The sequence below is a fragment of the Alternaria metachromatica genome (genome assembly GCF_023757995.1).
Source record: "Alternaria metachromatica strain BMP 0045 chromosome Unknown scaffold_8, whole genome shotgun sequence".
In the NCBI taxonomy this organism is placed as follows: Eukaryota; Fungi; Ascomycota; class Dothideomycetes; order Pleosporales; family Pleosporaceae; genus Alternaria; species Alternaria metachromatica.
This window is the reverse complement of record NW_026055499.1, coordinates 409,785-437,659: the sequence shown is the minus strand read 5'-3', so window position 1 is coordinate 437,659 and position 27,875 is coordinate 409,785. Positions and strand designations below refer to the sequence as shown.

Sequence of the window (27,875 nt, the reverse complement as noted above, 5' to 3'; positions counted from 1 at the left end):
TCATAATAAGCCACCGACATGAACGCGAAATGGCTCGGATTTCTCATCTCACGAGAAGGACATAAGCGAAGTCATTGAGGGTAGGTAAGACGTCTTATTGGACCCACTGTCAATACAGTGTTAGCTAGGGCTTCTGGTATTTCTTTTTATGAGATACGAACAACCACCTTTCTAAGTTATCAGACGCCGGCAGTGACTTCTGGCATGTCGACCAGCCAGTTCTCCCAAAATCTGAAACCGTCGATGCCCTGCTCGCGGCACAGTGCGCCGGCTTCTTCAGTCATCTCCAACTCTTCCGTCGCGACTCCAACGCTCCAGCCGAATCGCTCTGCTGTTTCTTGAGCAGTGACACCCCTGCCAAATGCTTGCCAGTCCCAGGTGACTTCCATGCTTGGTGGTGCTTGATGTAGCGTCTTGAGCCATGCCAGCAGACTCGCAATGGTCTTCTCATCGGTGCGATCGCGTCCTTGTACGACGAGCAACCCGCTCTTGAACTGACGGAGGCGCACGGGAAGTTTCAACGTATCCCACATTCGAGCTGCCTTCTCAAAGTCGGCCGGGCTTACGAGCTCAACACCACCTCTTGCGCGGTTGAAGACAGCCCATAAATCTACCAAAGTCATAATACCGCCCTCTTTCCTGAGTATACCTCGAGTGTCGTCTGTGAGCCATTCTGCCAAGTTTCTTGACAGCTCCGATACGTATAGCGACTCAGAGCCAGACCCCGTACCGAGCATGTCTTTTGTTGTCACTAGGCCGAGTGCGGAAGCGGACTGAGATGCTAAAGCGTTGGCTTCCGAGCTGCCGTTAGTCCCCAGATTGGCCTGTGATGCAAACTGTTCTGCCAGTGCTATGATCTCTTTCGCGGAAGTCATAAGCGCATCGAGGTCTTCGAAAGCGCTCCCAATCATAGCCTCGTTATTCTGTCTCTGCTCCAGGCCTCTTCGCTCCAGCCCCGCAATGCCGACCACGCGAGGTCGTTCGACCTCCATTGATGAAGCGTCAGAGTTGGCTGTGTAGCTGTCGTTAAAATTACCGGAAGACGGCCGTGGCTTGGGAATCGGTGGGGCGCTTTGAAGCAGCCACTTGCGCTGGACTAATGCGTTCTTCAGGCGCTCGAAAAATATCGGTCCTCCACCGGCGCGGAAAGATATCTTGATGCATTCGACAGACTCGGACTGCAAAGGTGAAGACAAGGTCGGGCCTGGAGATTGCGGTCTAGTAGGTTCTTGAAGCATGTCCAACCTCTTATCTATGGCTGTTGTCAAGGATGCACCACATATCTCGCAGTTGAGCAGAGAAGGATGATTCTGGTAGGTACATCTTGGGCATGACGACGTTCCTCCTGCGCTTGCGGGAGCAGGAACGCTACCCTTTGTGTCTTTGGGAGGTGGCCCAGGCGCTGGTCTATTTGAGATGGCTGCTATGGCTGCCTTGACTACATGCACGGTCGGCGGCTTAATTCCACATGCTAGACAAGGCGGTATGGGTGTACGTGATGCGAGCGCGGGGTCGAAGTTGGACGGGACCGGGTTCGAGAAAGAGCAGATAGGGCACACCCAGGTCGCGCTCGCTGGGGGCGGCGGTGCCGGACTACTGTGTCGCGGAGGAGTTAACGACGATGTGGCCTGAGGATGCGAGGGAACGGACGCGCCACGCGTCAACTGCTTCAGGGGCTTTGGATATAATGTGATCTTGGGCGACGACTTGAGGAAGCCGGCCTGTATGTCGTTAGTGTCGGGTGCCTCTACTTTGCACGCAGAGGGATGCACACATAGAATTCTGGTTTCTCGACGTCCTTGAGGAAGATAGCGACGGAGCTCTTGCGCGGCTCGCTATGATCGACATAGCAGACGCGATGCGACGTCAAGTATGACTGGCCATTCTGGTACTGGGGGATCTTGAATTTCCTATGTGCCTGGTCAGCGGCGTATAAGAGCCCTGGGGAGCATGCGCGTACCCCTCATAGAGCCCTACGGCGTCTTGGACGAAAAGCAGCGTCTCCTCCGGCAGGAGCGACGGGCGCAGTGCGGTTGTGAGGTCGAGTTGATGCAGGAACATTCAGACCATTCGCAAGTTGGAAAATGCGAGGTACGTCCATCGCATTGGGTCGAGTCGACGATGACCCGATCCCGCCTGCATTCACCAGGCCCGAGCCCAGCAGTCGTCATTGGCCAGGGCTAGCTTGCTTGCGGCTAGACCCACGCTAGTTGTCGCCAAGCAAAGCGCGACCACTGCGACGCAAATCAGTCGAGCGGGCCGTCGCTTCACTCTCACCTCCACAACAATAGATCCATCCCCGCGCCATCTCTCCCACATCTCTTTTTCTCGCCTTTACCTACTCACACAACAGTCAACCTGGTTTTCACTTCTTTTGATTTGCTTGCCTGCTTATGTCGTTGCCCTCTGCCACTGTAGCCTGGTCCCGGCCAATGCAGTCACCCGCGTATAACGCAGTCAACCCACGCACCACACTCCAACCTGCGCCCGCGCCTGTTAGTCTCCTCACTTATACGAGAGTTCCAATCCACGCTCACACCCGCCAGCAGCCAGTCATGGCCCCGGAAGCTCCGAAGAAGAAGGTCGAGTGGCCTCCCGCCGTCCGCGAATACGTTAGGCGTGCTTTCGATCCGCAAAACGCCATCCCAGGCATCTCCCAAGCAGACATGCAGGCGCGATTAAAGACAACCATCGGTTGGTTCGCCGAGCGCAACTCGCACGACACTGTTCATTGGCCTACATTCCCTCTTCCCCAAGAGCTTCTCATGGAGGAACGAAGGGCGGCGGCTCTTGGAATGCCTGCTACTGCTGTTCCCAACGGCATACACCCTGCATACATGAATGGCTCAGCCGCACACACTAACACATCTCCAACGCAATCAAAGAAGCGCAATGCCCACGAAGCTGAGGATGCACAAGTCGAGCAAACACAAGCCAATGTTCCACCGTGGCGCAAAACTAACCTAGCATCTCGTATGACCTTTGCCGACGGACACAACGAAAAGCGCCAGAAGAAGAACGCCCTCTCGGATGCCGCAAGTAAGTTTGACCAGGCTGAGCTTGACAAGCGACGACAGCGCTTCCAGCTCGGCAACAATGGCACCAAGACGACGCCCCCATGGGGCTCATCGCGTAAGGATGAAGACGAAATGCCCACTGGACCTGTTGTTGGAACGAACGAAAATCTCGAGAAAAGCTACTTCCGCCTTACGGCCCCGCCCAAAGCTGAAACCGTCCGACCGCTCCATGTGCTCAAGAAGACCTTGGCCATGCTTGTGGAGAAGTGGAAGGCGGAAAAGAACTACAACTACATCTGTAATCAATTCAAGTCACTCCGCCAGGATCTTACTGTTCAGCACATCAAGAACGCCTTTACTGTCAAGGTGTATGAGATCCACGCCCGGATATCATTAGAAAAGGGGGATTTGGGTGAGTATAATCAGTGCCAGACGCAGCTGAAGGCACTGTATGCGCAGAACTTGGGAGGCAACCCGGCTGAGTTCAAGGCGTACCGCATTCTCTACTTCGTATATACGTGCAACAAGACCGACATGAACGACATGTTGGCAGAATTAACCCTCGCAGACAAATCCCACCCATGGATCAAGCATGCTCTGGATGTTCGGTCTTCGCTTGCCCTTGGCAATTATCATAAGTTTTTCAGACTGTACCTCGAAGCAGAGAACATGGGCGCTTATCTCATGGACATGTTCGTCGAGCGTGAGCGCCTCAATGCTCTAGCTAATATGTCCAGAGGGTATGTATACAGATTCCAAATCGTGCAGGTCTTTTGCTAACAAGCTGTAGATATGTAAATGTCACACTCCGCTTCCTCACTGACGAACTTGGTTTCGACAACGATGAGATATGCCGTGAATTCCTCGAAACCCACGGTGCACAAAACGTCATTGAAGACAAAGGCGACGGTCAATATCGTGTCAGGATCCGAGAAGCCGCATCTCAATTCGAAAGCCTGCGTGCCGCCGCATTCAGCAAAGTAGACATCAAGGGCCAAATATGAATCGACATCGGAGCCAGCACAAACTTCTTTTCATCTTCTGCAGTATCATTATCCCGATTCCGAGTTATTCATTTGCACTAATTCACCACGATACCCTGCGCCACATGGCACGTCACGCGTGTCTCGAACTGCGACCTTCCGGTATCGATTGCTTCTTTCCCGATGTCAGTAGTCGGAACATGGGGTTTCCGCCTCATGCGTTGGATGCGCGGAATCTTCTAGTGTGCTTCTCATACATGCAACGTCTCAGATGTTGTTCATCACCTACCAAAATGGATTTTGGTAAACTTACGGTACGTCATGGGCGTGCATGAAGGAAGTGGGTTGGAAAACAAAATGGGGTAGAGTGGACTTGGTCTAGATGGCTATGTAGGATGTGAGCCCACTGGCTCGGTTGTGGTGGTCCCTGTGTCACAGAGAGTTCGGCTCGGGTGCGTCCGAGTGCACGTGGGGTTGGGAAGACGGGCATTACGACGGCATGCTCTACGGATGTGCGAAGATCGAACGACAATGTGGTCATATCGTGGGCCATCAGGTGACGACTGCTGGGTTTTGGAGTATGCATTGTCTGGGCTGTGGCGGGGTCTGCTCCTTTTGGAAGATTGGCTAGAGGCGCTCTGAGCGAGCCAATGAGATGGCGGAAGAGGGTTCCGAGGCTGTGATTGGGTAGGGTGCAATTGTTCAGCGGCAGTTGGCGCTAGTCACACCCGCTGGAAGTATCCAGGGCGTTCGTATAGTCGTCAATGCATTGGTTCACGAAGTTTGTGTTGAGAGTGTGAGCGCGTGTGAACCGCGTGGTGAGGATTACGGGAGACTACGACGCCACGCAGGGCGAGAATGTTTCAGTCGGGCCGCGTCCAGCATCAACCATGAGGATAACATTTGAAGAGGAGTATGGATGACTGACAGGAGAGGGGCGTCGAGATTGGGTTTGCATGTGGAAATGATGACACGGCCAACGTAGGCATTAGCATTGTGGGCTAGCCCGGTGGATGATTGGTCGCGAAGGCATAAATGCAGCGCGGATGTTGGGGGCTGCGCCGGTGTGCGGTGACAGAGGTGGACCTGCAGCTAGGCGTTTGGCAGGCTGATGGTGTGGGATGCTCCACCGTGTCGGGCATAATTGTATTTTAGTAGAGATTCCACATTCCTGGCCGGGAGCAAGTCAGCGCACGCAAACAAAGGTCGAAGGGATTCGCCGCCTTGCGCTACCCGCCGCAGTTCGTTTGTTCCGAAGCGTGCCAGGCATAGAGTGTGACGCGAGAGACGAATCGCCAAGTGGTTGCAGCTGGCAGGGCTGGGATCCCTCGCGGCGTGAAAGCACCCACTCATTTCTTGTTCCTCTAGTGACTGCGCCTCTGGCAGTACCTGACGACGACGACGTTGGCCGCCTATCTAAGTAGCCTCACCATTGTCTCTGAGGGCCGGTGCGCGATTCAAATTCACCCTCCTCCGCCGCGTACTCGCCCCCGCACGCACACGCCGCATTCCCGGGCGACAGTCACAGTAGCAGGACCCCCGAGTTCCACGTCGAGCGCTCGCCTCCTGACCTCTCCTCTGCTTCCCCGTCTGCTGCCGCGCAAGGTTGCGTTCACTCTGCACGATGAAGGTGCGTTGCCTGCTTGCTTTTGCCGCCACGGCCGCCGCTGCGCCCGTCGAGTCACGCTCCGCATACGTACGTGCTAACGGTGCTGCTCTAGTTCCGCAGGAGTATGAAGAGTGAGAAGGACAACCGCCCGCACCACATTTCCATCCCGCCCAAGGACGCTATAGCCATTGTCCCGCCAAAAAAGGTACGTAGATCAGCGTTGGGGTGCTTGGGGTGCTTGGGCCCCACTCTGCTTCTTCACGCGGCGTGCGCGCATGAGGGCAGGGCAGGCGTTTGGTGTTGTCGACACAGGCGCATTGTGTGGGCGCCTGCGCCTGCGCAGCAAACATGCGCCTGTGTCGACGACAGAGCAAGCCGCGACATGTCGCTATATCATGATGCGCGCGCCCCGGCACCCGCTTCCCGATAGGGCAGATGAGCGCGAAGCTAACAGCCATCTCATTTCAGGTCATAAAAGCCCTCTACGACTACAAGCCCGCCGACCCGAGCCCAAATTCTGGCTACCTTGGCTTTTCCCAGGGCGACTTTCTGCACGTCGTCGGGCGCGAAGACGACAGCGACTGGTACGAGGCCTGCAATCCCCTGCACGGCACCCGCGGACTGGTACCCGTTTCCTACTTTGAGGGCGTAGGCAAGACAGTGCGCGACAGTGGTGGCTCCGCGCCGCGCTCCTCCACTCCCCAGCAGCCGCAACACCAGCAGCAACCGCAGCAACAACAGCCCCACGACTCAGGCTACCAAGAACGCATCACGAGCCCGCAGCCCTCGGCACAGGACTTCATGACCCAGCAAATGCGCATGTCGCGCGGAGGCGGCCGCGGCGCCATGGTCTACGGCATCGTCATCTACGACTTCAAGGCAGAGAGGCCGGACGAGCTAGAGGCCAAGGAGGGCGAGGCTATCATCGTCATCGCACAGTCGAACCCCGAATGGTTTGTCGCAAAGCCGATAACGCGACTCGGCGGTCCTGGCCTCATCCCCGTATCCTTCATCGAAATCCGCGATATGACGACCGGTCAGGCCGTCGCCGACACACAGGCAGCAGTCACAGCCGCGGGCGTCCCCAAGGTCGAAGAGTGGAAGAAGATGGCGGCCGACTACAAGAACGGCAGCATACCGCTCGGAAAGCTCGAGACGAATTCTGGACAGTCGCTGCAGCAGGGCATGGAGCGCATGAGCGTTCGGAGCAACGGCGGGCACAACAAGGCTGGCTCGGTAAGTCCTCTACATGCGGGTGTGCTTTTCACGGCTGACAGCGTACAGGTCTCCCACTCACGCAACGGCTCCGTGGCGCAACAGCCAAGAAACCAATACCGCACATCCGACAATCTGCTTGCACCCTGGAGGGCATGCGTGCCACGCTACTGTTTCGCCGACGATATCTTTTGGTTCATCATCGAGTGCCAGATGGAGGACGGCCGGCACTGGGAGTTGCAGCGACTGTACCAGGACTTTTACGACCTGCAGATACAGCTGATAGCAACGTACCCAGTCGAAGCGGGCACAAGTGGCTCTGGCGAGCGAACGCTGCCCTTCATGCCTGGGCCTGTCACCTACGTAACCGACAACATTTCCAATGGGCGCCGCGCCAACCTCGACGAATACATAAAGAACCTCCTCAAGCTAGGACCGCACATCACACAAGGTCACCTCGTCAAGGGCTTTTTTGCGCCAAGACAGGGCGACTACGAGATAGACCCCGACATCGTTGATGCGGAAGAGTACCGCCTTTCGCAACAATCACACCAGTCATCGAACCCCTCACACGGGACGAGCAGGCAGTCGTCCGCAGATCAGTTGCAGGCCACAACACCCGTCACACCCTATTCAACTGGATCCAACTACCCCTCTCATCAGCGTGGTCAATCTACGGCCTCGCAGGCATACTCATCGAATCTGAACCCCCCACCCATGAATCACACCCACTCCTCTTCATCCACCGCTACCAGCACAGGCACGTCTTCTGGTCTCAAGATCAAGGCCTGGATCGGAGAAAACGATTGCGTCGTCATACGTATCAATTCGCACAAGTTCGCCGACCTCTACAGTAAGCTTGTCCAGAGAACAGTAATGGATCGCCCCGGTGAGCCACATAACAAGCTTTGGGTCCAATGGATCCAATACACGTACGACGAGGACGACGAGGACGACGGGGACAACATAAGAGAAACCCCCCACCCGATTAGAGATGACAAAGAGCTACAGGACGCAATTCAAAAAAACCCCAACCCCAAGTTTCTGGAGCTCAGAGTCACGACAGCGTAGTAACGGATAAGCAACGGAACCGGCCATCTTCACCTCAATTCACTTCGCTTCTATTTAATTGCTCTTGGTTTTCTTCTTTTACAACAACCGTTGTTCTCCCCCGTAGCTCTCTCAAGGCTACTATTCTCTATTCCCCCACTTTCGGCGTTGCAAAAGGTTTTCACGGCTTCCAAAGAGCAGTCTAACTGGCGTTGTTGGGCGTTCTGCGGAGCAATGAAGTGCATGACGGCAGGCGCGGGATATTTTTACTGGATTTGTGTTTCTTTCGAGACTTTGGATCTATCACAAAGATGTTCGATTTGTTTGGATAGGGGGGTGTTGGATTGCTTGACTTGCGTCATGGAGGGTTCTGGATGATATACACAATTGGATGAAATGCGGGGAGAGGGAGATAGCGTGATGGATGGGGATGTGAGGAGGGAGAGGCAAAATGAGAGACATCTTGCGTGCAGCTTATCTTATTCTTCCATTGGCATGTGTGAGGTTTGGAGTAGCCAGCAGCTCTCACGAAGCGATTCCGGCGAGCTAACCGTTTGAATCTTGGGGTACTTCTGTCCCCACGTGCTAGCTGGCGTGGCAGGAGCAGCCCCGGGTGGTTCGGAACTGGGTCAAGGCAACTTCCTTGTCAGTGAACCATCTAGGCCTCAACTCCATTGCTTACTGCTACGCAATCTTACAGCGAGGTGACATTCCGATGCAAAGATACGATGGCTGATTCTCTATCTAGACTTCTTGTTAGGCAGCCGCTGCCCAACCTGCGACCCTTGTGCCACAGCCCGATCACAGACAGCCGTCATCTCGTTACATCGCAAGCGAATCTCCCCCACTACGTAGGCTGACAAGCCACCGGGGCCCCAGCACTGAGTGGGGCTTGGGAAAGCTCGTTCATCAATGCTTCGGCTTATGAACAGATAGACTCACCAGTTCGCAGTCGTGGATAACTACGACTTATAATGAGATGGCGTACCGGCAACGAGTCTACTCGCGACAGCTTGACGCCCACCAGGGTTGGAATATGGTCATGAGCTCGGTCTTGGACATGGGCCGAGAAGTCGTGCTGCATTCGGGTGGCACAGTTGCATGGTTGCTGCCTTCTACCCCTCTATCCTCAGCCTTGTCCATCATCTCTTCACATCACATAGCGCTTGAGCGACGACAAATTATCGGAAACCTGCCATTTTTTGCCCAATGGTGTACCAACAGAGATCACGATACTGAACATCACCAGATCCACGATGGAAGCAGTCAACGCCTTGTTACCAATGGGTTCCTGCGCCAACAACGACATCAAGCGCAGCCATCGGATATGCTATAACTGTGCCAAAATACCTTGGGACACGCTATTTGGCCCAGAGATCCGTCTAGAGCCAGAAATCGACGTCTGGGATGATTTAGTGTTTCACAGAAGCAAAGTTGACCAAAAAGCAGAGTGTCGAATCTGCCGATTCTTCGCAAAGGTTCTCAAAGATTGCGTCCTGGGTACCAAAAATGGACGACGCTTCGAGATAACTCCTCATTATGCCGCTGGTTTGGGCTTGGATCTTCCGTCAGCATTTCTCGAAGTCGACCATTCGGCGCCCGAGCATGCCGACCATTTCGGTGGCATCGTACTTGCCTGCCAACCAACATCTCAGGTGACTCGAGAAGTGTTAGAGAAAGCCTTCTCTAGATATGCAATCCCTAAAGATCTACCAACGGTGAAGAAGCCGTTGCTAGACACTGGCCAAACTCTATATCCAGCTGGCGTTAACGCTGCTCTCTTGAAGTCTTGGCTGGATATCTGCATCGAAAAACATGGCCACCAGTGTCGCCCAAGACCGACCGATGGTCTGAAGGATTTAGAAGTCATTGATTGTGAGCATCGAAGGGTCGTTCCTGCGCCGCCTGCATGTCGATACGCAGCATTGTCGTATGTCTGGGGCCAAGAAGGCAAGAAGGTCGGCTCGACCAACACCCGGGAGATTACCCCAAAAACTGTCGAAGACGCTATTGAGACAACCTTATTATTGGGATACAGATACCTCTGGGTCGACCGATATGTAGGTAGACCTCAGTGCCTTGCAATCCCTGCTTCAGTCTGCTAAATGTTCAGTGCATCGATCAGTCCGACGCACACGCGAAGCAACACCAAATTATGCAGATGGCAGATATATATGCAGCAGCGCAGTTTACCATCTTCGCTGCGGCTGGCAATGACTCGAATCATGGGCTTCCTGGAGTACGGCCACACTCTCGGGGCTTCTCCTCCTATTGCGCATCCACGAGATCTGTGAGGTTATACCATTTACCTCAAACAAGCCCCAGCTGGAACCTTCGAAAGTTGGCATCATCTTCGTGGGCTTCGCGAGCGTGGTAAGACGTCCGGTCATCACACCATGCTCATAACGAGCTGACTATGCGTTCAGGACCTTCCAAGAGTGTTACTTCTCAAAACGGCGTCTCTTTTTCACCGACAGACAAGTCATCTTCATTTGTGGCACAGACTCCTACTACGAGGCAGATAGACCCCATGGCGGCGGCGGCCGCTCCGAGGACGCTCACCGGGAACTACCAGGGTGGTTTGCCAACACCGCAAAACTCGAGGCGGCTGCCACGATGATTGCGTCAATGGAGGTATTGAGGCAATACAGCGCTCGCAAATTATCCTTCGAAGCAGATGCGCTCAACGCCATAACTGGTGCGATGAACTCTTACGCCAGATTCGGTGTTCAGCACATCTGGGGAGTCCCTTGGAAACGCTCCTCGGCAGACTACTCACCTGGTTTAAAGGACTTTCTCTCAACTAGCCGCAGTGTTAGACGGGATATCGACATAGCATTATTGTGGAACCACGACGAGCCAGGCATGCGCCGCGAAGGATTCCCCAGTTGGTCGCCCCTCGGATGGAAAAACCCAATCCGATGGTACTTTCGGAGCATACGCGGCCGGTCAACCTACGTCTCACCGGAAGCAAAAATTGTACAAGTAAAGTCCAACAAGGACTTCCACAAGCTGTATGCTCCAGCTAACCCCGACGAATACACACCAGAAGAACTCTCGCAGTACCTCAAAGTAGAAGCACGAACCGCAATGTGCAATTTCCAGTTCGCAACTCAGGACAAGGGGTATGGCAAAAACCAATCAGGGATTGAAATACCACTGGGTAATGGATGGAATGCTATCGCGGAGGTGTATTGGGACCTTCCTCCGGACAAGGGAAACGAAACGTTGTTGAAGTGTGTTCTATTGCCCGGGGCAGAATTTACCAAATCCACCGTGGACAAGTTGCACGCTCATGTTCTCATACTTGAGCAACACGGAAACCATTACAAACGAATAGGTATCACTCGACTGCCCGCAAATTTTGGCGAGCACTGTGATAACTATAACACTCCAACCTTTGGTCTCGTGAACAAGTTCAACCGTATCTTTGGACCACAGTTCAGAGAAGGTTCACCTTATTACGCAGAAACAGAAATTCCGTCTACTGCGATGCCAGACTGCTGCTGGTGGGATCACTTCCAGCCGGAGACTATAATCCTTGGCTAAGGAAAACTTTGTGGTCTCACGTCTTCACGTTAGCTTATCTTGCCCTGACCTTTATGGTAGTAATGATTCAGTATTTCAAATCCTAATCATGGCCACGATACCCCATTCACGTTTCTTTTGCACCCGCTACGGCCCTGTCACACTCCCATCTGTCCCCACAATCACCGTCCTCGGTGCACATGCCATAAACAAATGCTCGTCCTCCGCAATCTTCTTCGCCGCCTCCGGTGCGCTGATGATGCTCATGAACGTCAACGCATGCGTCATGTCTCGAAACTGCATGGTTGCCATGGAGTCGTAGTCGACGGGGGAGCTGGCGTTTACAAAGGCAGGGTTACCGCCAACGTAGTATCGTGTGTGGATGACGGGGAAGTTTGAGCCCGTGAGCGACTTGACGAGTGGGATGTGGACGTTGTCGTAGTGGTCGGCGTATTGGGTTAGGTTGAGGCCCGGGAGCATGGTGCCGAAGACGAGGGCGGTGAAGTAGGGGAGCACCATCTTGGAGGTTTTTGTAATGTGAGAAAGGTTGATACTGCTTCAGTAAAAGACGAAAGAAATATAGTGGGTGTATAGATTTGGTCGTGATGATGAAGGTACGTCCAAAATGTTGTGGAGTGAATGCTACCTTCTTATATCACTATCTCAATCATCAACCCAAAGCCGTTGGAAGGAGCGATAAGTTCATTTAAATGCCCTGTTGGCTCTAACTGCCACGAGCGTACATTCCACGGGGCTTCTCGGTAGAATGCATAAGCCAGCATTCCAGCCGGACGCCACCACCGAGGGCTTTCCGAATGTATCGATTATACAAGAGCGTATACCCAACTAGAACGCCTAGTTTACCATGGCTATATCGCTTCGGGGATGGATCGCGAGGCGAGACAATTTCCAAGGTTACCATGAGGGCCTGTTCAACTCCACTATTATCGGAGTTGTCGGAGCAATCGCGCTACGTACATCATGTTACCACTCACGAATCCTTGTGAGTTGGGTTGTTTCCGCTCGCAGTCGCGGCGGTTCTTTTGTTGACCGTTCCTGGAGGATCTCGGACTAGGCTGGATTGAGGAGCGTACGCGAAAGTGCGGGGCCAAGGCGGCCGCCGGATCGCGGCAATTGGTGCACAGTTGGGAAACGTGGCAGAGAGACGCGCATTACACCCGAGTGCGAAGATGTAAGTCGGCATGAAAGGTAATGGCGAGTATTGTAGGTATCCATGGATGTTTTGAAATCGTCACTTATCGATAAGGAGACATGCGAGAAGCGCGACGATGGTCGCAGGCGATTCGGCGGGCCGATGACAGCGCAGCTAGACCCACATTGAGCATGGACTGTAGTAATCATAAGAGAAGGGCCGCTCAAGAACATACAATAGGCGCTCCTATCCGCACGACATCTCCTGCTCTCTAAGCTACATAACTTCACGAGCGCAGTCTTGAACATGGCCCAGGTGCGCAGCCATGGGCCAAATAACTCCGGGCAGCAGAACACGCCACTTCTACTCGTAGTCGCGACTTCCTCGCGAACGCCAATGCGCACCTTAACACTGCAACAGCATTGTGAGGCTGGTAGTCCTCAGTGTTCTCAATATATCCAAATGTATACCTAGATACCCGCCAGGCCATGCAATCGAATCCCTGCCAGCTGAAGCGAGCTGACAATGGCTGATGATCGGAGGCTGAGCAGCCGTGGCACTCATCACCCCACCAAGGCATCAGTTCGCGCATTATCCAGGCTCAGCCTGATGCCATCCAAAACTCATACTCCATAACTACTCAGATCCTAGGATAAGTACACGACTACATCAATATACCTGTGCTTCGCAATACAGCTGTTTCGCACACCAGTGAGATGTTTGGCCTCCAACGCGACTCGAAACGCCACCATGGTCACCACCTTACACCCCAGGACGCCGACGCAGATCGAACCCGCAGAAGGCGGCACAAGACTTCTTCGGGTGACAATGGGAGAACACACGATCCACCGATCCGAGGGTATCGTTCCGATGATGAACCAAGGCGCCGACATAGGCATGACGGAGACAAAAATCGACATCGCGCCAGCTCTTCGCACCACCCAAAGGATCACGATCGCCGCAAACAAGACTCATCTAGCGATACCGAAGATGATTCGGTGCCGGTAATAATCGAAGTTGAGCGCGAGAGAACTCGCTCGACCAAAGAACGTTGCGGCGAGCACCGTTTTGATGATTTCTTGGATGAGCGCCGCCATAATCCTGCACCAAAACAAACGTTATCTGGTTCATCGATTCCCCCCTCAGTCTCTACTTCTCAGGCGCGCATTCGGCTAGATGAACTTGACAGTCGTCCGTCTTCATCAGGTCACAATCGGGCTTTCAACGTGAATGCAAAGCTCCCACGCCTTTCTATCTCCCCATATCCTACCGCATATTCACAAATCCGGCCCAATGCTGAGATTCCTGGCGAATCAAAATCAGGAGTAGGCGAAGATTGGCACAGACCTCGAGCGGCTTCGGCAGCTTCAACTCCCTCGTCAAGGATCCGGTCGTGGGCCTCATCGTCACCTAGCTCCGGAATACTGGGCCCGAAAACATACCAGTATCAGTCACTACAGCCTGCTGAAATTCGATTAGTCAAGATCCTACCTGAGACGATGTCGAAGCTAAGATGTGAAATCACTCACACATCGCTTCAAAGCCTGCCAGAGTACACTGCTATCTCGGTAAGTCATTGCCACAGTCTGGCAACATCCACTAACATCGAGCTTGCAAAGTATGCTTGGGGCGACGGGATTGACACGACATCCCTCATCGTAGAGGGGGCTGCAATACCTGTTGCTGTCAGTCTTTACGATGCGCTGAGGGCGGTCCGTCGCAAGAAAGAAGACATCTTTGTATGGGTTGATGCGCTCTGCATCGACCAGCAGAACAGAGACGAGAGAGCTACACAAGTTCGATTGATGGGTCAGATCTACAGCGGTGCAGTGTCAGTAGCCATTTGGATAGGACCGGAGCATGATGAGAGTGCATTGGCACTAGAACTACTGCACAGTGTGGCTGAAAATTCGATCGACTCGCAACATATCAGGTCCACCCGCAACCCAGACTCTCTGGCGCTCTTGAATTTATTCAAGAGAGATTACTGGAAGCGGCTATGGGGTAACTAGCCACGCTGCAATATGTCAATGATTCGTACTGACCAGGATTAAGTCGTTCAAGAGGTGCTTCTCGGGCATAACAAGTTGGTATATTGCGGGCATTCAGTGTTTCCCTGGGAAATATACTTGAAGGCCGGGGAAATCTTCTGGGACCAAGAGAGCGACCCGCATAACCGCCAAGGACCAACCAGCTTCCCAGACCGCGAAACCCTAGAGCAAATTGGAGATGAGTCACTATTAGAGGTAATGCGAGCATGCAGGAAGAAGCTGAGCGAGAATCCCCGCGACAAAGTTTTCGGCATTCTGGGTCTGCTTTCGGACGCTACACAACGCTTTTTCCCAGTCGACTACAGTCAGTCAGTCAAGACGGTCTACACAGATGTGGTCGACCACCTGATCTCGACTACTGAAAAGCTCGATGTGATCCGCGAAGCAATACACTTCCCCCTGCACGTCAATTCTACAGGTCTCCCCAGCTGGTGCCCTGATTGGTCGCACATCCCAGAGGTGTCTGGCCTCGGGCGTACTCTCAACTTTGCAGCTTCCAGTAACGTAAATGGCCCTACTAAGGCTCAGTATTGGTTTCACGATGAACGGCGAAAGCTCGAAATCTCCGCAATCAGGATCGACACAATCATAGCAACAGGTGTTGCTGTAGGCACGTTCTGTTCTGCTCAAGACTACCTGACAGCCTTTCTACAATGGCGCGCAATGCTGCTGCATGAACTAAATGTGGGAGAAGGCAATGATACCGATCCAATTCACAGCTCTTTCTGTAGGACGCTATGTCTTGGACAAGTGCCGCTAGAATGGAGCCAGTCAGGCATGTGGCACGGCCTCTGTTACCACGTCTTCGCAGCTCTTATTCGCGAAAGAATGCCTCGCCTACCACTGGACAAAGACCTTGAACGTCACGTGAGCACAACGGGGCTCATTGAGCCCAAACTACGGCGCACGTTCTTGCAAGACCATCTCGGTAACCGTATGATGGGACGTAGCCTGTGTATTACAGAAGGCGGCTTGATTGGTATGGGTTCGGGCTACATGAAAGCAGAAGATGTTGTTGTCGTTCCGTTTGGTTGTTCCACACCTATCCTGCTCCGCCCGGAGGGCCGTCGCAACGAGTATAGGTACGTGGGTGACGTCTATATCGACGGGTACATGCACGGCGAAGCCCTGGCTCAAATGGAAGCAAGAGATCCGAGGAGAGTAGTTTCTAAGTACATGCTCTGTTGAGGTACGGACGGTTTTCTCGGGCTATGGATCTTACGGCTGTACCACGGCGTTTTGGCGATCTCGATGCACCCAGTCAGTCTATAATATGAAAAACAGCCAGATCTGTCACATACGACCACAGGATCTTGACACCAGCGCTTCCCGTTCGCTCAGCGGTACTTAAGCAAGATACCGGCGCATTAGTACTCGGGTGGGTGACCACCGGGGAATACGCGCTGTTGTATGTTTTTGTCAAAAAGACCGTTTTTTTTTGGAGCCGCCAACGCGGGTTTTCCGCCCCCAAATTGCCCAGGTTTCGCCCTATCGCTTGGCAACCACTCACCGCACGCGTTACACAGCCACGACAGGCTCTAAGATGAGATAAACGCCTGGCCCCAAAGATCCTCCGCCAACTAACTTAATAAGTATAGAAGCACCTGCCAGCGGTAATCCCGTTATAACCAACCTCGGTCCCCCCTCGCACTAGGATGGCCATGCGTCTGCTCCTCCGCCTTGCAGATCTATCTGATCTCAACCTTAGTACAGGATGTTCTCAAAAGCTCTCCTTCTTTCTTCCTCCATCACAGTAGTCTATGCGCAATCATGTTACTGGCGCGACGGCGGGCAACCAAATCCCCAGTACCAGCCCTGCTCCAACGACACTTCAGACCCGCTCAGCCACATCTGTTGCAACATCAACGTGGTCAATAACGAGGGAGGCTGGGACACCTGTCTTCCGAACGGCCTATGCAGGGCTAGCACTGGAGACAATAACTTCATCTATTTTAGAGAGTCCTGTACATTGTCGGACTGGGAAGCCGGAGGCTGCCAGGAACTATGTACGAACACAGTACGATCGCGCCCTACACTTTGGCTTTATAAAAGCTTACATCTACACACAGCCAAATCAAAGAAGTGGAGACGTGAATGTCACTCCCTGTGATGGTACCGATTCGTCTGAGTACTGGTGCTGTGGCAACTCAACCGCTTGCTGTGGTGACGATGCTAGTTTCGGGAAGGAGAAAGTCGATCGTGTGTTCCTGGGCATCATCTCGAGTTCTTCGATGTCTTCGATCGCGTCGTCTACAAGCACCTCGGCTCCATTGAGCTCGTCCAGTTCCTCGAGCACTCCAACCCCATCGTCCACTACAACACCACCGAATGACGACAGTGGTGGCCTCTCGACAGGCGCGAAAGCCGGGATTGGTGTGGGTGCTGCTTTTGGTGTTATCGCGCTGCTTGCTTTGGGTGCTTTTATCGGAAGACGGTCATATAAGAAGAACAAGGAAACTGCAGAGACGACGACCTACTACGAGCCAGTCAAAGCAGAATTGTCGTCAGAGTATAGGCACGAAGCTCCTACCAAGGGTGTTTTCCTACACGAGGCTCCGGTCCCGCAAAGGCCGGTGGAATTGCCTGGTGTTCCAATTAGACCTCAAGAGTTGCCTGGCTTTGGACGATAGCCCAACTTGGCAGATGATAACGAGCTGGCATGCTGCAGATTTGATGGCTCAGCACAGCGATGGGTCGCAGCTGAGCGCGAGTGTAATACTCGGACGACAGGCCGTTCATATTTGGCGCACATCACGAGTGTACGTCCTACCGAATATGTCGCATCATTCTTCAACCCAAAAACTTATTCGTAGGCTCCAGGTGTATCACTTCTTTGATGTACCTTACATAATTTGAACATATGCTCTTCACATTCAGGCCCTGAGAATCAGTCGTGGTGGCACCATCGCTCAAGCATTGAATAGTGGTGCTAAACAGCGGGCGAAAGAGAAATCCAGTAAGGCCAAGAGTGTGTAGTAATGGGTCAGGCTCTTTGAGCTAAACCTGGTGATGTGCCCCTTTAAGTATAGGATAGCGACAATGTCGGCATCAGAATCGGAAGGTTTCACGGCTCGATTGAATCTACACAAGACAAGTCAAAGTCTATATAGTCTCCCCGTAGGGCGCACCCTCAAGCTTGAACCCACCAGGCTGCAGCTTTTGAAAGACAGCAGCGGGATCGTACTTCTTCGCAATCGACTTGAGCTTTGCCAGCTTCTCGTCTCCGTAGCTCGGGATCACGTTCTGGTACGGTCCAGCATAGTTGAGGTAGATGAACTCGGTGTACAGATTCCGGTCTTTCGCCTCAGCCTTGGCGGCGTTCATCAAATCCAGTGCGGCTTTGTTTAGCTGTTCATCCTTGGACGCGTTGTCCCAGACCACGTAAAGCAGAGTATGCATGAGTGGACCGTCGGCGGGGGAGAGACCAAGTGCGTTGCCGCCCTTCTTGCTCATCTGCTCCATAGCCGGCACGGTGAAGGCTTGGAACGCCAGAGCGCCCTGGTCCGCTAGCGGGCCTACGTCCTTCTCGTGACGCGCTTGCAGCCAGGCCATGAACTCCCTGTCGAGCTTGTATGTGGCTGCCCAAAATGCATAGCGGCGGCCTCCGGGCATTTGGTTGGTGAGCATGACCGTGTCGTTTGCCAAGGTTCTGTTCAAAGTATTTGCCATGAGTGGAGGGATGTCAAGGTACTTCTGCAGAATAGCAGGTGGGTTGGTTTCGTCAACGGGCTCGAGATACTCCAGTTGGATTTGGGCTGCCGCGTTGCCCGCTGTCACAGCGAATGACAAGATCTGGGCTGATTTCGGGTCTTCGGTAGCGCCCTCAGCCATTGATGCAAAAGCGTCGATCAGCGCTGGGTAGCTGGCCTGCGTATGAACTCGGGTGCCGCCCCACATCAAACCCTGGGGAATTGTCTCCAGCTCAAATCTTGTAACGATACCGAAGTTGTTGCCGCCTCCGCGAAGGGCCCAATACAGATCAGGGAACAGAGTTGGCGTGACCTTCAAGATAATTCCCGATGCAGTTACAACCTCGTAAGACGCAACATTATCGCATGCGTATCCGTAGATACTGGACTGGTGGGAGATGCCGCCACCAAGAACAAGACCGAGGCCTACATCCGATGCGCGCCCACCAATGACAGCGAGGTTGTGCTCTCCAAGCTTTTTATATACCGCCCCCCATCGGTTTCCGGGTCCGATGAATGCAGTCTTTTTGTTGCTGGAAAGTGTGATCTCGTTCATCGCCTCCATGGTAATGGTTATGCCACCCTCAATGCTAGATGCGCCCGGGAACGCGGTGTGTCCTCCACCCTTGACTGCAAAGGGACATTGTGTGAGACGGGATACTAATATCGTCGTCGATACGTCGATCGCCTTCGAAGGCCGGAAAACGCAGGCTGGGTTGACAAAGGCTGCCTGGTTGGACCAGTATCCGCTCGTGAAGGTATCGTAGGGTTCTGAACCGCTAGAAAGTAGCTTGCTTCCGAAGATGAGCTTTAGTGAGCTACACTGTTGAGCATGTTAGCTGGAGTCTCCTACAAAAATGGCGTTACAGATTCCTTACAGCGGCGGTACACGGGCTAGAGAGTGAGCGCTTCTCGACCAAAGCAGCCAAGTCGGAAAGAGCAGAGACGTTGACGCCATTGGCGAAGAGGGCTTCCGTGACGTTGAAGTCAGTAGGCTCGAAGGCGTCCTGGGCGACTGCGTTGCCAGCGAGGGCTCCAGATATGGCAAGGAACAAAGCCTTCATGTTGGGCTTGGATTGTAGGTTCGGTGGAAAGAAGCTGGAGCTTTCCAGAGCTATTTATTGCTGGAAAGACATTGATTCTGCGCGTCGTTTAGCAACCTTACCTGGGCAGACGTCTCCTTGCGCTTTGCGACTTCAAGGGAATCCGAAGGATCATAATTTGTTGTCTAGAAGCGCCGCAGTATGAAGACGATGCTTAGCCGCATACCGCGCCGCAATTCGGTTCTGCCGTGGAACCTGCATCGAAGAGGTGGCGCTGCCTGAGGCGAATGAGCATACTTCAATCTCGGAGCATTGGCTCAAGAAGAGTCGCGTGCAGGTACGCGCATGTGCAGGAGCTTGTGCGATGGAACACGCAGATGCAAGTCCATTCTCGCGTACGCGATGGAGTCCTTGGTGTCTGTACCTAGTTAAGCATGAATGGAAGCGAGATGCAACGTGATAGATGAAGCACCCTCTACGCGTCCTAGGTAATTGGTGCTCAAATCGCCGGCTTCAATCCGACCTGTCGCTCTGATTGTTGCGCACAGGTAGCGTGCCTATCGAAAGAAGGTGGGTAGTACATTGTAGGCCAGATGAAAGTTGAAGGGCGACCCTTCCAGCCCATCACGCCCTTGTTTCGGGGAGAGTGGGCCGCACGGATGCTGAATAAGCGCTAGATCGCGCCGCGCCCTCCAACACTGTGCCTGGTGGCACCTGCACGCCACTCCGCGTCAACTCATCCATTGTCTTGGCAAAGGGATTGCTCTACCCGATAACACCTGCATCTTGATCTGCCGCAAGCGAAACGAGCCGCAGTGTCATAGGAGCGTTTTATGCTCCGGAGGCAGGCGAGTAGAACAGCGACGGCACGGAAGTCGGCAGGCGCAAGCGACATCTCCAGTGCCACTATTCATCCACGGAGAGTCTTGTGCGCTATCCATCTTATCCTACTCTTGTACGGGAGGGGAACGTGTATCTTTGGTGCATGGCTCTTACTCTGCGTCGTTCTTCCAGAATTGACCAACCTTATTAACTCGGTCATGGACAAGTCCACGCTGCTGTCAACATGCAAGAGCAAGTTCGAGGGAGGTATCCTAAATTTACAACAGCGAGATCTTGGATAGCCCTGCCTACCCCTGACTACGATCAAGCAATCAGCGGTTGTAGATCCGGTGCTGGAAATTGGTCATCGCCCTTTGGTCAATGTGATCCCCTCTGCCGGTAGACACGAAACCTGAGGGTGGTCTTACGCCGCATGCTCGCATGCACTGACACGACAATGATATCGAATAACTATCACGTCTCGGAGCTTGCTCCGACAATCAATGACCGATACTCTCCATTGTATCTTTGTTGTCTTTGTTTACTTCCGGTTCACACCATATCAGCAACGATGTCGGCAAAAACGAACGGTTTCGCCCAGGGAACAGTGCTGAAGGTCGCATACTCTATGCTTGGCTTGACCAGCTCAGTTGTCCTTGCGAGGATTGGTCTCAACATCATCCGGCCGAGAAGGCTGACAGCCTCTGACTACTTTGTATTTGTCGCCTTCGCCATTTATGTGACAATGTGCGCTCTCTACATTGCATTGTCTCCCTATATGCAGAGAGTATATGCCGTCTCGAATCGAAAAATTCCGCCTTATCCAGACTTGCGGCATGATAGCATGATGATGGCGAAGATGGTGTTCATTGCCTTCTGCATGTTTTGGGCAGTGCTGTGGTCGATCAAACTATCTTTGCTGCTGCTTTATCGGAGATTATTGAATGGCATATCTCCGCGCTGGACCTTTGTGTGGTGGTGCATAGCTGGAATCTGCTTAGTGGTAAGATATCACAGTTGTGCAGACTTTGGTAGCACTCACTTGGACGACGGCTGACGTTGGAGACAGACTTTTGCTGGCAATTACGTTTTCTACTTTCAGTCATGCGGTACCATACCGGGCTTCTGGACAGGAGGATGTGTAAGTCCTTGTTGTGCACACGATACATACTGGGCTGCCTACTAACCACATCCCGCTCTAGACTGGCGAAGGTCCGCACCACACCCAGCTCGTCAGCCTATACTACTCCTTTGCCGCAGATACTTCAACAAATATGATGAGTATGTCGTATAGCATCTATACAAGTCTGTTCTATCTGCTGACTGTCGGCTTTCATAGTTATGGCGCTTCCAACATGGCTCACCTGGAATCTCCAGATGCCACGAAGCAAGAAAATATCAATCTTGTGTCTCTTCGCAACGGGTGTCGTTTGTATCCTCTTCGCCTGTCTCCGAGTCACCCAAGTTGCGATCAACGCATCAAAGCCCGAGGCTGTAGCCCAACCACTTGATCCCACTTGGCTCGCTATCTGGGGCATGGTGGAGTGTTCCATTGGTATGTCGGGACAGAAACTATTACATACAATCACTAATCTTGTTCCAGCTGTCATCATTGGCTGCTGCCCCGCATTCGCCGTTCTTCTCAACGCTTTCCGCGTCAATACCTCTTACGATTCGCGCGGTTACCGAAGACAGACTGATGGCTTCGCGGACAGAAGCAAGGGGAGTAGACTGGAGCTCAGACCTAGTGGAAACAACAGGTCTCCAAAGCCAATCTTTGAGCAAGGACTGGCGGAGCTACACTGGGCTGGCGCGCATAGTAGCCAGGAGGAATTGAGAGCGAAGCTTGATGGCATCATGATTTCGACCACGGTAACGCACGAACAAGACCTGATGGATATGTTGAGGAGGTCATAATGGAGAATGTTGCGCATGGATGTCGCTTCCCACCACCAGACATTAATGCTCGCTGTCACGTAGAAATAGACATCTAGCGCGGCCGTTAGTCATATGCCTCGCTTCTTTCACCACTCTCCGATCACGGGTCATGTGCAGTGTCTCTCTCGTGGTGCTCTTGGATGATCTCTTCTGGCCTTGAACAAAGGAATGCTGAATCGAGTTGAGAGCACTAGCTCTTACACACAAACCATGTGGTACAGACAGTGAAAGCTGTTTCTGTTATGCGTCCACCCGTGCTGCTCCACTGCGTGCTGCAAAGCGTTCGATGACGTCACACGCCCACACCTGTGTTGGCGCGCAATACGGCACTTCTTTCCAGTCATCGCAAAATTGCTGCGAGCCACCTTTTTGGCATGCCTTCGGCCTGGAAAGGCATGGCGCACCTGATTTGGAAAGGATCGAAGCAGGGAAAACACGGGAGGCCAGATGTGGTGGGGTTTGGCGATCATGATCGCTCTCTGCGGACCTGGAAACCATAGATTCTGTCAGCTCCACACGTTCACCCAGACTTTGGGATAGCATCAAGACAACGTGGTGAGGCGCATGCAGAGGCACGATGAATACTTAATTGCTAGCATTTAGCGCACGGTTACGAGCCTCAACGGTGTTCAAGTTAGGAGCTTAATCTAGCGTCGCGCGGCTTCTGATCGCCACTGATGCGTGTGGCTTGCCGTCCACTCGTTAGTGCGTACATGACGTAGAGGGCAATTGCGGCCCTAGGCGTCTTTCTTGCCGTATGAAGGCCAATACATTGCAAGGCTACCCTCCACCCTTTACCCTTTGACCTCGATACATTCACACCTACGCACATCTGACGCCTAATACTGAACGTCAACATGTCGACCGGAGGTGTGGTCTACAAGGACCTCCTGCCTATCCCGGATACGGACCCTACAGAACATGAGGGGAAGTCTACCACGCTACGGAATGCGCCTACGGAGAGCCATGCGCTAGCTCTAGAGGCTGCTAAGTCAGCGCCTCCGGAAGAGAAGGGTGCAGCGCAGATAGCTCACGGAGATGAAGTGGTGGACCTTGGATGGAATGAGCCAAAGGAACTCGTCGCGAAGCCGCTCGTCGGAGGTCTGGGTAACGAGGACTTGTGGCTGTTGGTCCGACGTTTCAATAAGGTGAGAGCAAGGTGTAACTGCAACCCTACAATCGGGTACTGACAGTGAGTAGCAAATGTACCATGTCAAAGAAATTCCAACAGCGCCTCCTGGGGGCTTGGACATGAACATCGCGGATGAGGAAGAGTTCTCGCCAGACAAGCTTCGCGCCAACATCGAACGCTTATATATGACTATAGTAAGCATTCGCAGAGCAAGTAACGAACGCGCTTGGTTTAACCGCGCATAGGGCATCGGTCTAATCGGATTCGGCAAGCACATCGTTCGCATCCGCTCATGGAGAGAGACGCGTCGCACTGCATGGTTCTGCTCCGCATACTTTGCCGCCTGGATTTTCGACATGATCGTGCCCTTGATAACGGTGACTTTGGTTACGCTCATTGTCTACCCCCCGGCTCGCGGTGCCATGTTCCCACCAGCACCTATCGCTCTTGTCAGCTCTACGGGAGGTGTACAGAAGCCGAAGTCTGGAACTCTAGGCAGTACAGACAGTGCTACTGGAGCACCTGAAAACCACAAGGGTGAGGCTGTTGAGCAAGAGGCCTCGAATTTCGTCAACGGGTTTGCGTCGATAGCGCTATCGAGCGCGACTGGCAAGCACCCACAGGGAGAGCCTCCAGATGAAGACTCTCCTGACAGTAGTGTACCGGACCCTACTAGGCTCGCCATCGGTGCTGCGGATGCAAGGGATCAGGCTGCTGGCGCCAAGCCCAGCAAGCACCACGACAAGACTAAAGTTCCCATGGAGACTGCCATGTGGACGAAAATGAGGCCTATTATGCACGGTATCGCAGATGTCACAGACACATGGGAGCGGTTCGCGAAGTAAGCAACCGTTTCTCGCCGTTTACATGAAATTACTGACATGATCACAGTATGCTTGAACCGACTCCCCCATTTCCAAAGAACAGGTCTCATCTTCGACTCGCAGTCGTAGTGGCACCACTCGTTCTTGTGTCACTATTTGTAACATCGTACATGTTCATGAAGGGTGTCACTTTCGGTGCTGGCTTTGGCTTCTTCGGTGACCCTGTCATACAGCGAGGACTAGCGCTTCTTAACAAGAAGTTTCCCAACTGGCAAAAGCTGCTCGAGCTCCGTAATACGCTACTCAAGGGTGTCCCTACCAACGCCCAACTCACCGTTACTCTTCTTAGACTCGGCGAAGCGAATAAAGCCCCACTGCCACCACCGCCTCACGTAGCGCAAGCACCAGAAGAGAAGCCCGTCGATATCAACGAGGAAGAGTTGCGCGCCACAGGTGCCGACTGGCCACTCAACGCAACCCAAGAAGAACTCGATGAAGCCATGGCTCACGACCCTACTACCGCGCACGAAACCGGCGGCGAAGACATCGACCAAGCCAAAGACAGCAAGCACGGCAAGAAGGGAACTAAGATCCTCAACTTCTTCCGCGGCACCGTAAAGGGCGGCGTCGAGACCACCATGACAGCTGACAAAGTTAAAGCTGCCGCCGGCTCCACCCATGCCAAGAACAGACTGGGTGCTGTACCACGCAGAGGTGTTGATCTCACATCCGGTCCAGTCGAATTCAAGGCTCGACATGATGGCAAAAAGGGACATGTGTACATCGCTACCAAGTCCACGATCCCATCTATCGCCTTTTCTACAGACAAGACTATCGAGAAGATTGGTAGCGCAGATAGAGAGGATCTGCACCCGTCCTGGAGTTTACCCGTTGGAGAAATCATGGAGATGAAGAAGGTCGGTGGCTTTGGCTGGAAGGCGAAGCTGGTTGTTGGATGGGCTATGGGACGTGAGGTCGCTGATGGATTGATCATTACTGACAGGCAGCTGAACGAATACCGCATAATGGCGCTTCCGTTGAGGGACGAGTTGTTCAATCGGCTTGTGGCTATGGGTGGTCAGAAGTGGGAGTGTTGGTAGAGAGTCCACGATGTTCACATAGTCTAATTTTCATGAAAGAGTTTGTTCCATGATGATTTCATTGCCTGGAGAATAAGTATCTTTATCTAGCCGTGAACTCCCACTTTTCATCCCACTCTGAGGGATACATCCCATCCACTGTGCTCAGGCACTGTATGCATAGTCCGCCGTGACGTGAGTCAAACCACTTTTAGTCCCACCTTCCTCCATGTTCAATACCGTGAAGTCGCCTCGCCCCCACCTACTCCTCCTCCATATCCATCTCATCGTCACCGTCGTTCTCAACAGTAGTAATGGCAGTGCCATTGGCAGCGGCAACCCCTGCATCGTACGAGTCACAAGCCTTTGCCGAAGCCAACGCCAGCGATTGTTTCATCACCAGCTTACTGGTGTTGGCATTCAAGCCCTTGGAGCGACACATCTTCTTGAGCTCGTTCTGGTTGTACTCGTCATCAGCATCAACTATAGCCTGCAGCAGGGTGTCCTTGTCCACCCTGCGCGGAAGATCAATACCACGACTCTCACATATCTTCTTCAGATCAAGGAAGGAGAGATAAGAACGCGGATCGGTGTAGTTGGGGTCCACTGTCTTGGTCTTGGTCTTGGTTGGGGCCGGAGAGGCGTCCTCGTTCTTCTTTGTTTCAGGGGCTTTGCCCTTGGTCTTGATCTGGGTATTGCGCTGAGTCTTCGAGATCCTATTCGCGTTGGCTCGGGCAAGGCGGATCTGGGCTTGGGCTGCACGGGTCATGGCGCGATGAGCCTTTGCTTGCTCTTTGGCTTGGCGCTTCTCTGCGATCTCCTCTGCCTTCTGAGCGTTGAGCACCCTGGCATCGTTCTTGATCTTAGCCTCGGCAGCTTCCAGGGCGTCCTTGTCGGCCTGCTCCTTGATACGGGTCTTCTCACGCATCATGCGGTACTCTTCCATATCCATACGGCGGGCGTCGGGGTCGTCGTCCATATCGGTAGGAATGCGGGCTGTACCTTCGACAAGTTCATTGTAACGGTTACGGCAGGCCTTGGCAGAGAAGAGTGCGTTCTTGTTCAGGCGACGCATGTAATCGGAGACTTTGCGGAAGCGCCAGGCGCGAATGCGCTCCAACTCGTAGTTGACCTCGATGTCGGCAAGAGCGTAAGACTGAACCAGAAGTTCATCCTAAAAGTTCATATTAGCCAAATCAAAAAGGGGGTGTCACTTGACCAGGTACTTACATCAGCGTATTCCCACTCCTTGTATCCCTCCCTCAGAAGGAAGTCGACGTTCTCACACTGAGCAAGGCGGATGCGCATGATACGCGTGGAGATGGACTTCTGGTCGTAGCGAACACGGCCATCCTTGGCGAGTTTGTCCGCGATCTGGCGATCACTGAAGCCCTTCTCACGCATCGTCATCATGAGTTCGTCATCAGAGTCCAACTCATGAGTGACACGCTTGTGATAAGCTGGGAGACTCTCGCCCTTACGACGGTCAACACGGCCAAAGGTACCGGGCTTGCGCGAAGGCTTGCTGTAGAGGAAGCTGTTGTCTTCATCCAATATGAAAGCCTCAGCGTCGCCAGTTGGGACACCAATGACGGATCGCTGAAGACCCTTGGTCTTGGAGGCGTTATTGGTTCGAACGCGCTTGCGCTTCTGACCGGTCATGTTGTCGTCGTACTCGGGATCGTAGTCATCTACCTCGTCCTCGACCTCTTCTTCTGGAATACCAAGATCTTCATAGCCATCGAGCTTGAAGTCGCCATCATCGGACTATTCCAAGTTAGCGAAATCAGAATGAGCAAGTTGTATACTTACATCGTCAGCTGCTTGAGCAGCGTCCTCGATGTAGTCGTCGTCCTCACCACTAGCACTGCCGACTGCGTCGTTCAAGTCGTCCAAGTTGTTCTGAACGGGCTTCGCGTCGTCTGACTCGTCGCCTATGGTTTCTTGTTAGAACATGCGCAGACAGGACAATCATGACAGTACTTACCGTAGAAATTGAAAGCGTCATTAGCCATGTTGCGGACTACAGTGATGAGTACGGTGGTGATATGTGTAGTGTCGGTACTGTGAAGCGCGACACAGTGATTGATTGCGTGACGTGCTTTATCGTTTCGGTGTACTGAAGCACCGCGGGGTAGTCTGTCGGGTCTGCAAAAGAACAAACGCGTTAGCCCACTGTAGGCGCCAAAGGTAAAGGTGGGTAGTCCGATTGCGCACGGTGTGCGGCCGGAGGCTTCAGTGAGCCCAAAGCAGATAATTCGCGCAGACAAGAAATGTATTGACTTACTTCAAGGTTATTGTGAGCGATCAAGATGATGGAGGAAAGATAGAGGAATGAAGTGATACACTGCTTATATAGTGGGGGTAGGGAGGAGTGCGGGCGGTAGACGTAGTCAACGAAAGCACGTGATTGCGATTCCTCTGCGTCACCTACATGTAAGAGAACGAGGCAGTAGTGAGAATGCAGCTTTGAGATATCATATCTGATATGTAGGACATGAATGAGGTGTAGGTCCCTGTCACAGATTGAAGTGCTCCCCTTGAAGGCTCGGATTTGGTCAGCTTCGGAGTGATCAGGAGGCAAACCAAAACATGTGAATAACCGCAACAACCGCCCTGAGTTTTACTCAATATCGCTCGTTGAGGGTGCGTGACTAATGTTATCGCTTGAAATGAGAGCTGTGCTATGCTGCGGTGACCGGTCTCGTGATATTCGGAAATTCGACATAAGCAGGCGAAACC

At 53.1% G+C, this 27,875-nt stretch overlaps 7 protein-coding genes across 7 annotated transcripts; 3 read left to right on the top strand and 4 right to left on the bottom strand.

Moving 5' to 3' along the window:
• Positions 1 to 179: 179 nt before the first annotated feature.
• Positions 180 to 2,061, bottom strand: J4E83_004586 (uncharacterized protein; the record flags this gene model as incomplete). The annotated part of the gene is made up of 3 exons (XM_049331513.1): positions 180 to 1,721; positions 1,775 to 1,910; positions 1,961 to 2,061. The coding sequence occupies 3 exons, from the start codon at positions 2,059 to 2,061 to the stop codon at positions 180 to 182; spliced, it is 1,779 nt and encodes a 592-aa protein (XP_049189287.1).
• A 494-nt stretch (positions 2,062 to 2,555) lies between these two features.
• Positions 2,556 to 4,021, top strand: J4E83_004585 (uncharacterized protein; the record flags this gene model as incomplete). Its single annotated transcript, XM_049331512.1, has 2 exons — positions 2,556 to 3,757; positions 3,808 to 4,021. The coding sequence occupies 2 exons, from the start codon at positions 2,556 to 2,558 to the stop codon at positions 4,019 to 4,021; spliced, it is 1,416 nt and encodes a 471-aa protein (XP_049189286.1).
• A 1,603-nt stretch (positions 4,022 to 5,624) lies between these two features.
• On the top strand, positions 5,625 to 7,895 carry J4E83_004584 (uncharacterized protein; the record flags this gene model as incomplete). The annotated part of the gene is made up of 4 exons (XM_049331511.1): positions 5,625 to 5,630; positions 5,722 to 5,814; positions 6,078 to 6,845; positions 6,894 to 7,895. 4 exons carry the CDS (start codon positions 5,625 to 5,627, stop codon positions 7,893 to 7,895), a joined length of 1,869 nt encoding a protein of 622 aa, XP_049189285.1.
• A 3,654-nt stretch (positions 7,896 to 11,549) lies between these two features.
• J4E83_004583 (uncharacterized protein) lies at positions 11,550 to 11,921 on the bottom strand (the record flags this gene model as incomplete). The annotated part of the gene is made up of 1 exon (XM_049331510.1): positions 11,550 to 11,921. One exon carries the CDS (start codon positions 11,919 to 11,921, stop codon positions 11,550 to 11,552), a length of 372 nt encoding a protein of 123 aa, XP_049189284.1.
• Positions 11,922 to 17,708: 5,787 nt separating this feature from the next.
• Positions 17,709 to 19,359, bottom strand: J4E83_004582 (uncharacterized protein; the record flags this gene model as incomplete). Its single annotated transcript, XM_049331509.1, has 2 exons — positions 17,709 to 19,118; positions 19,174 to 19,359. The coding sequence occupies 2 exons, from the start codon at positions 19,357 to 19,359 to the stop codon at positions 17,709 to 17,711; spliced, it is 1,596 nt and encodes a 531-aa protein (XP_049189283.1).
• Positions 19,360 to 22,955: 3,596 nt separating this feature from the next.
• On the top strand, positions 22,956 to 25,154 carry J4E83_004581 (uncharacterized protein; the record flags this gene model as incomplete). Its single annotated transcript, XM_049331508.1, has 4 exons — positions 22,956 to 23,246; positions 23,299 to 23,424; positions 23,476 to 24,071; positions 24,122 to 25,154. The coding sequence occupies 4 exons, from the start codon at positions 22,956 to 22,958 to the stop codon at positions 25,152 to 25,154; spliced, it is 2,046 nt and encodes a 681-aa protein (XP_049189282.1).
• A 241-nt stretch (positions 25,155 to 25,395) lies between these two features.
• Positions 25,396 to 27,148, bottom strand: J4E83_004580 (uncharacterized protein; the record flags this gene model as incomplete). Its single annotated transcript, XM_049331507.1, has 4 exons — positions 25,396 to 26,307; positions 26,364 to 26,900; positions 26,946 to 27,067; positions 27,121 to 27,148. The coding sequence occupies 4 exons, from the start codon at positions 27,146 to 27,148 to the stop codon at positions 25,396 to 25,398; spliced, it is 1,599 nt and encodes a 532-aa protein (XP_049189281.1).
• Between the last annotated feature and the right edge of the window lie 727 nt (positions 27,149 to 27,875).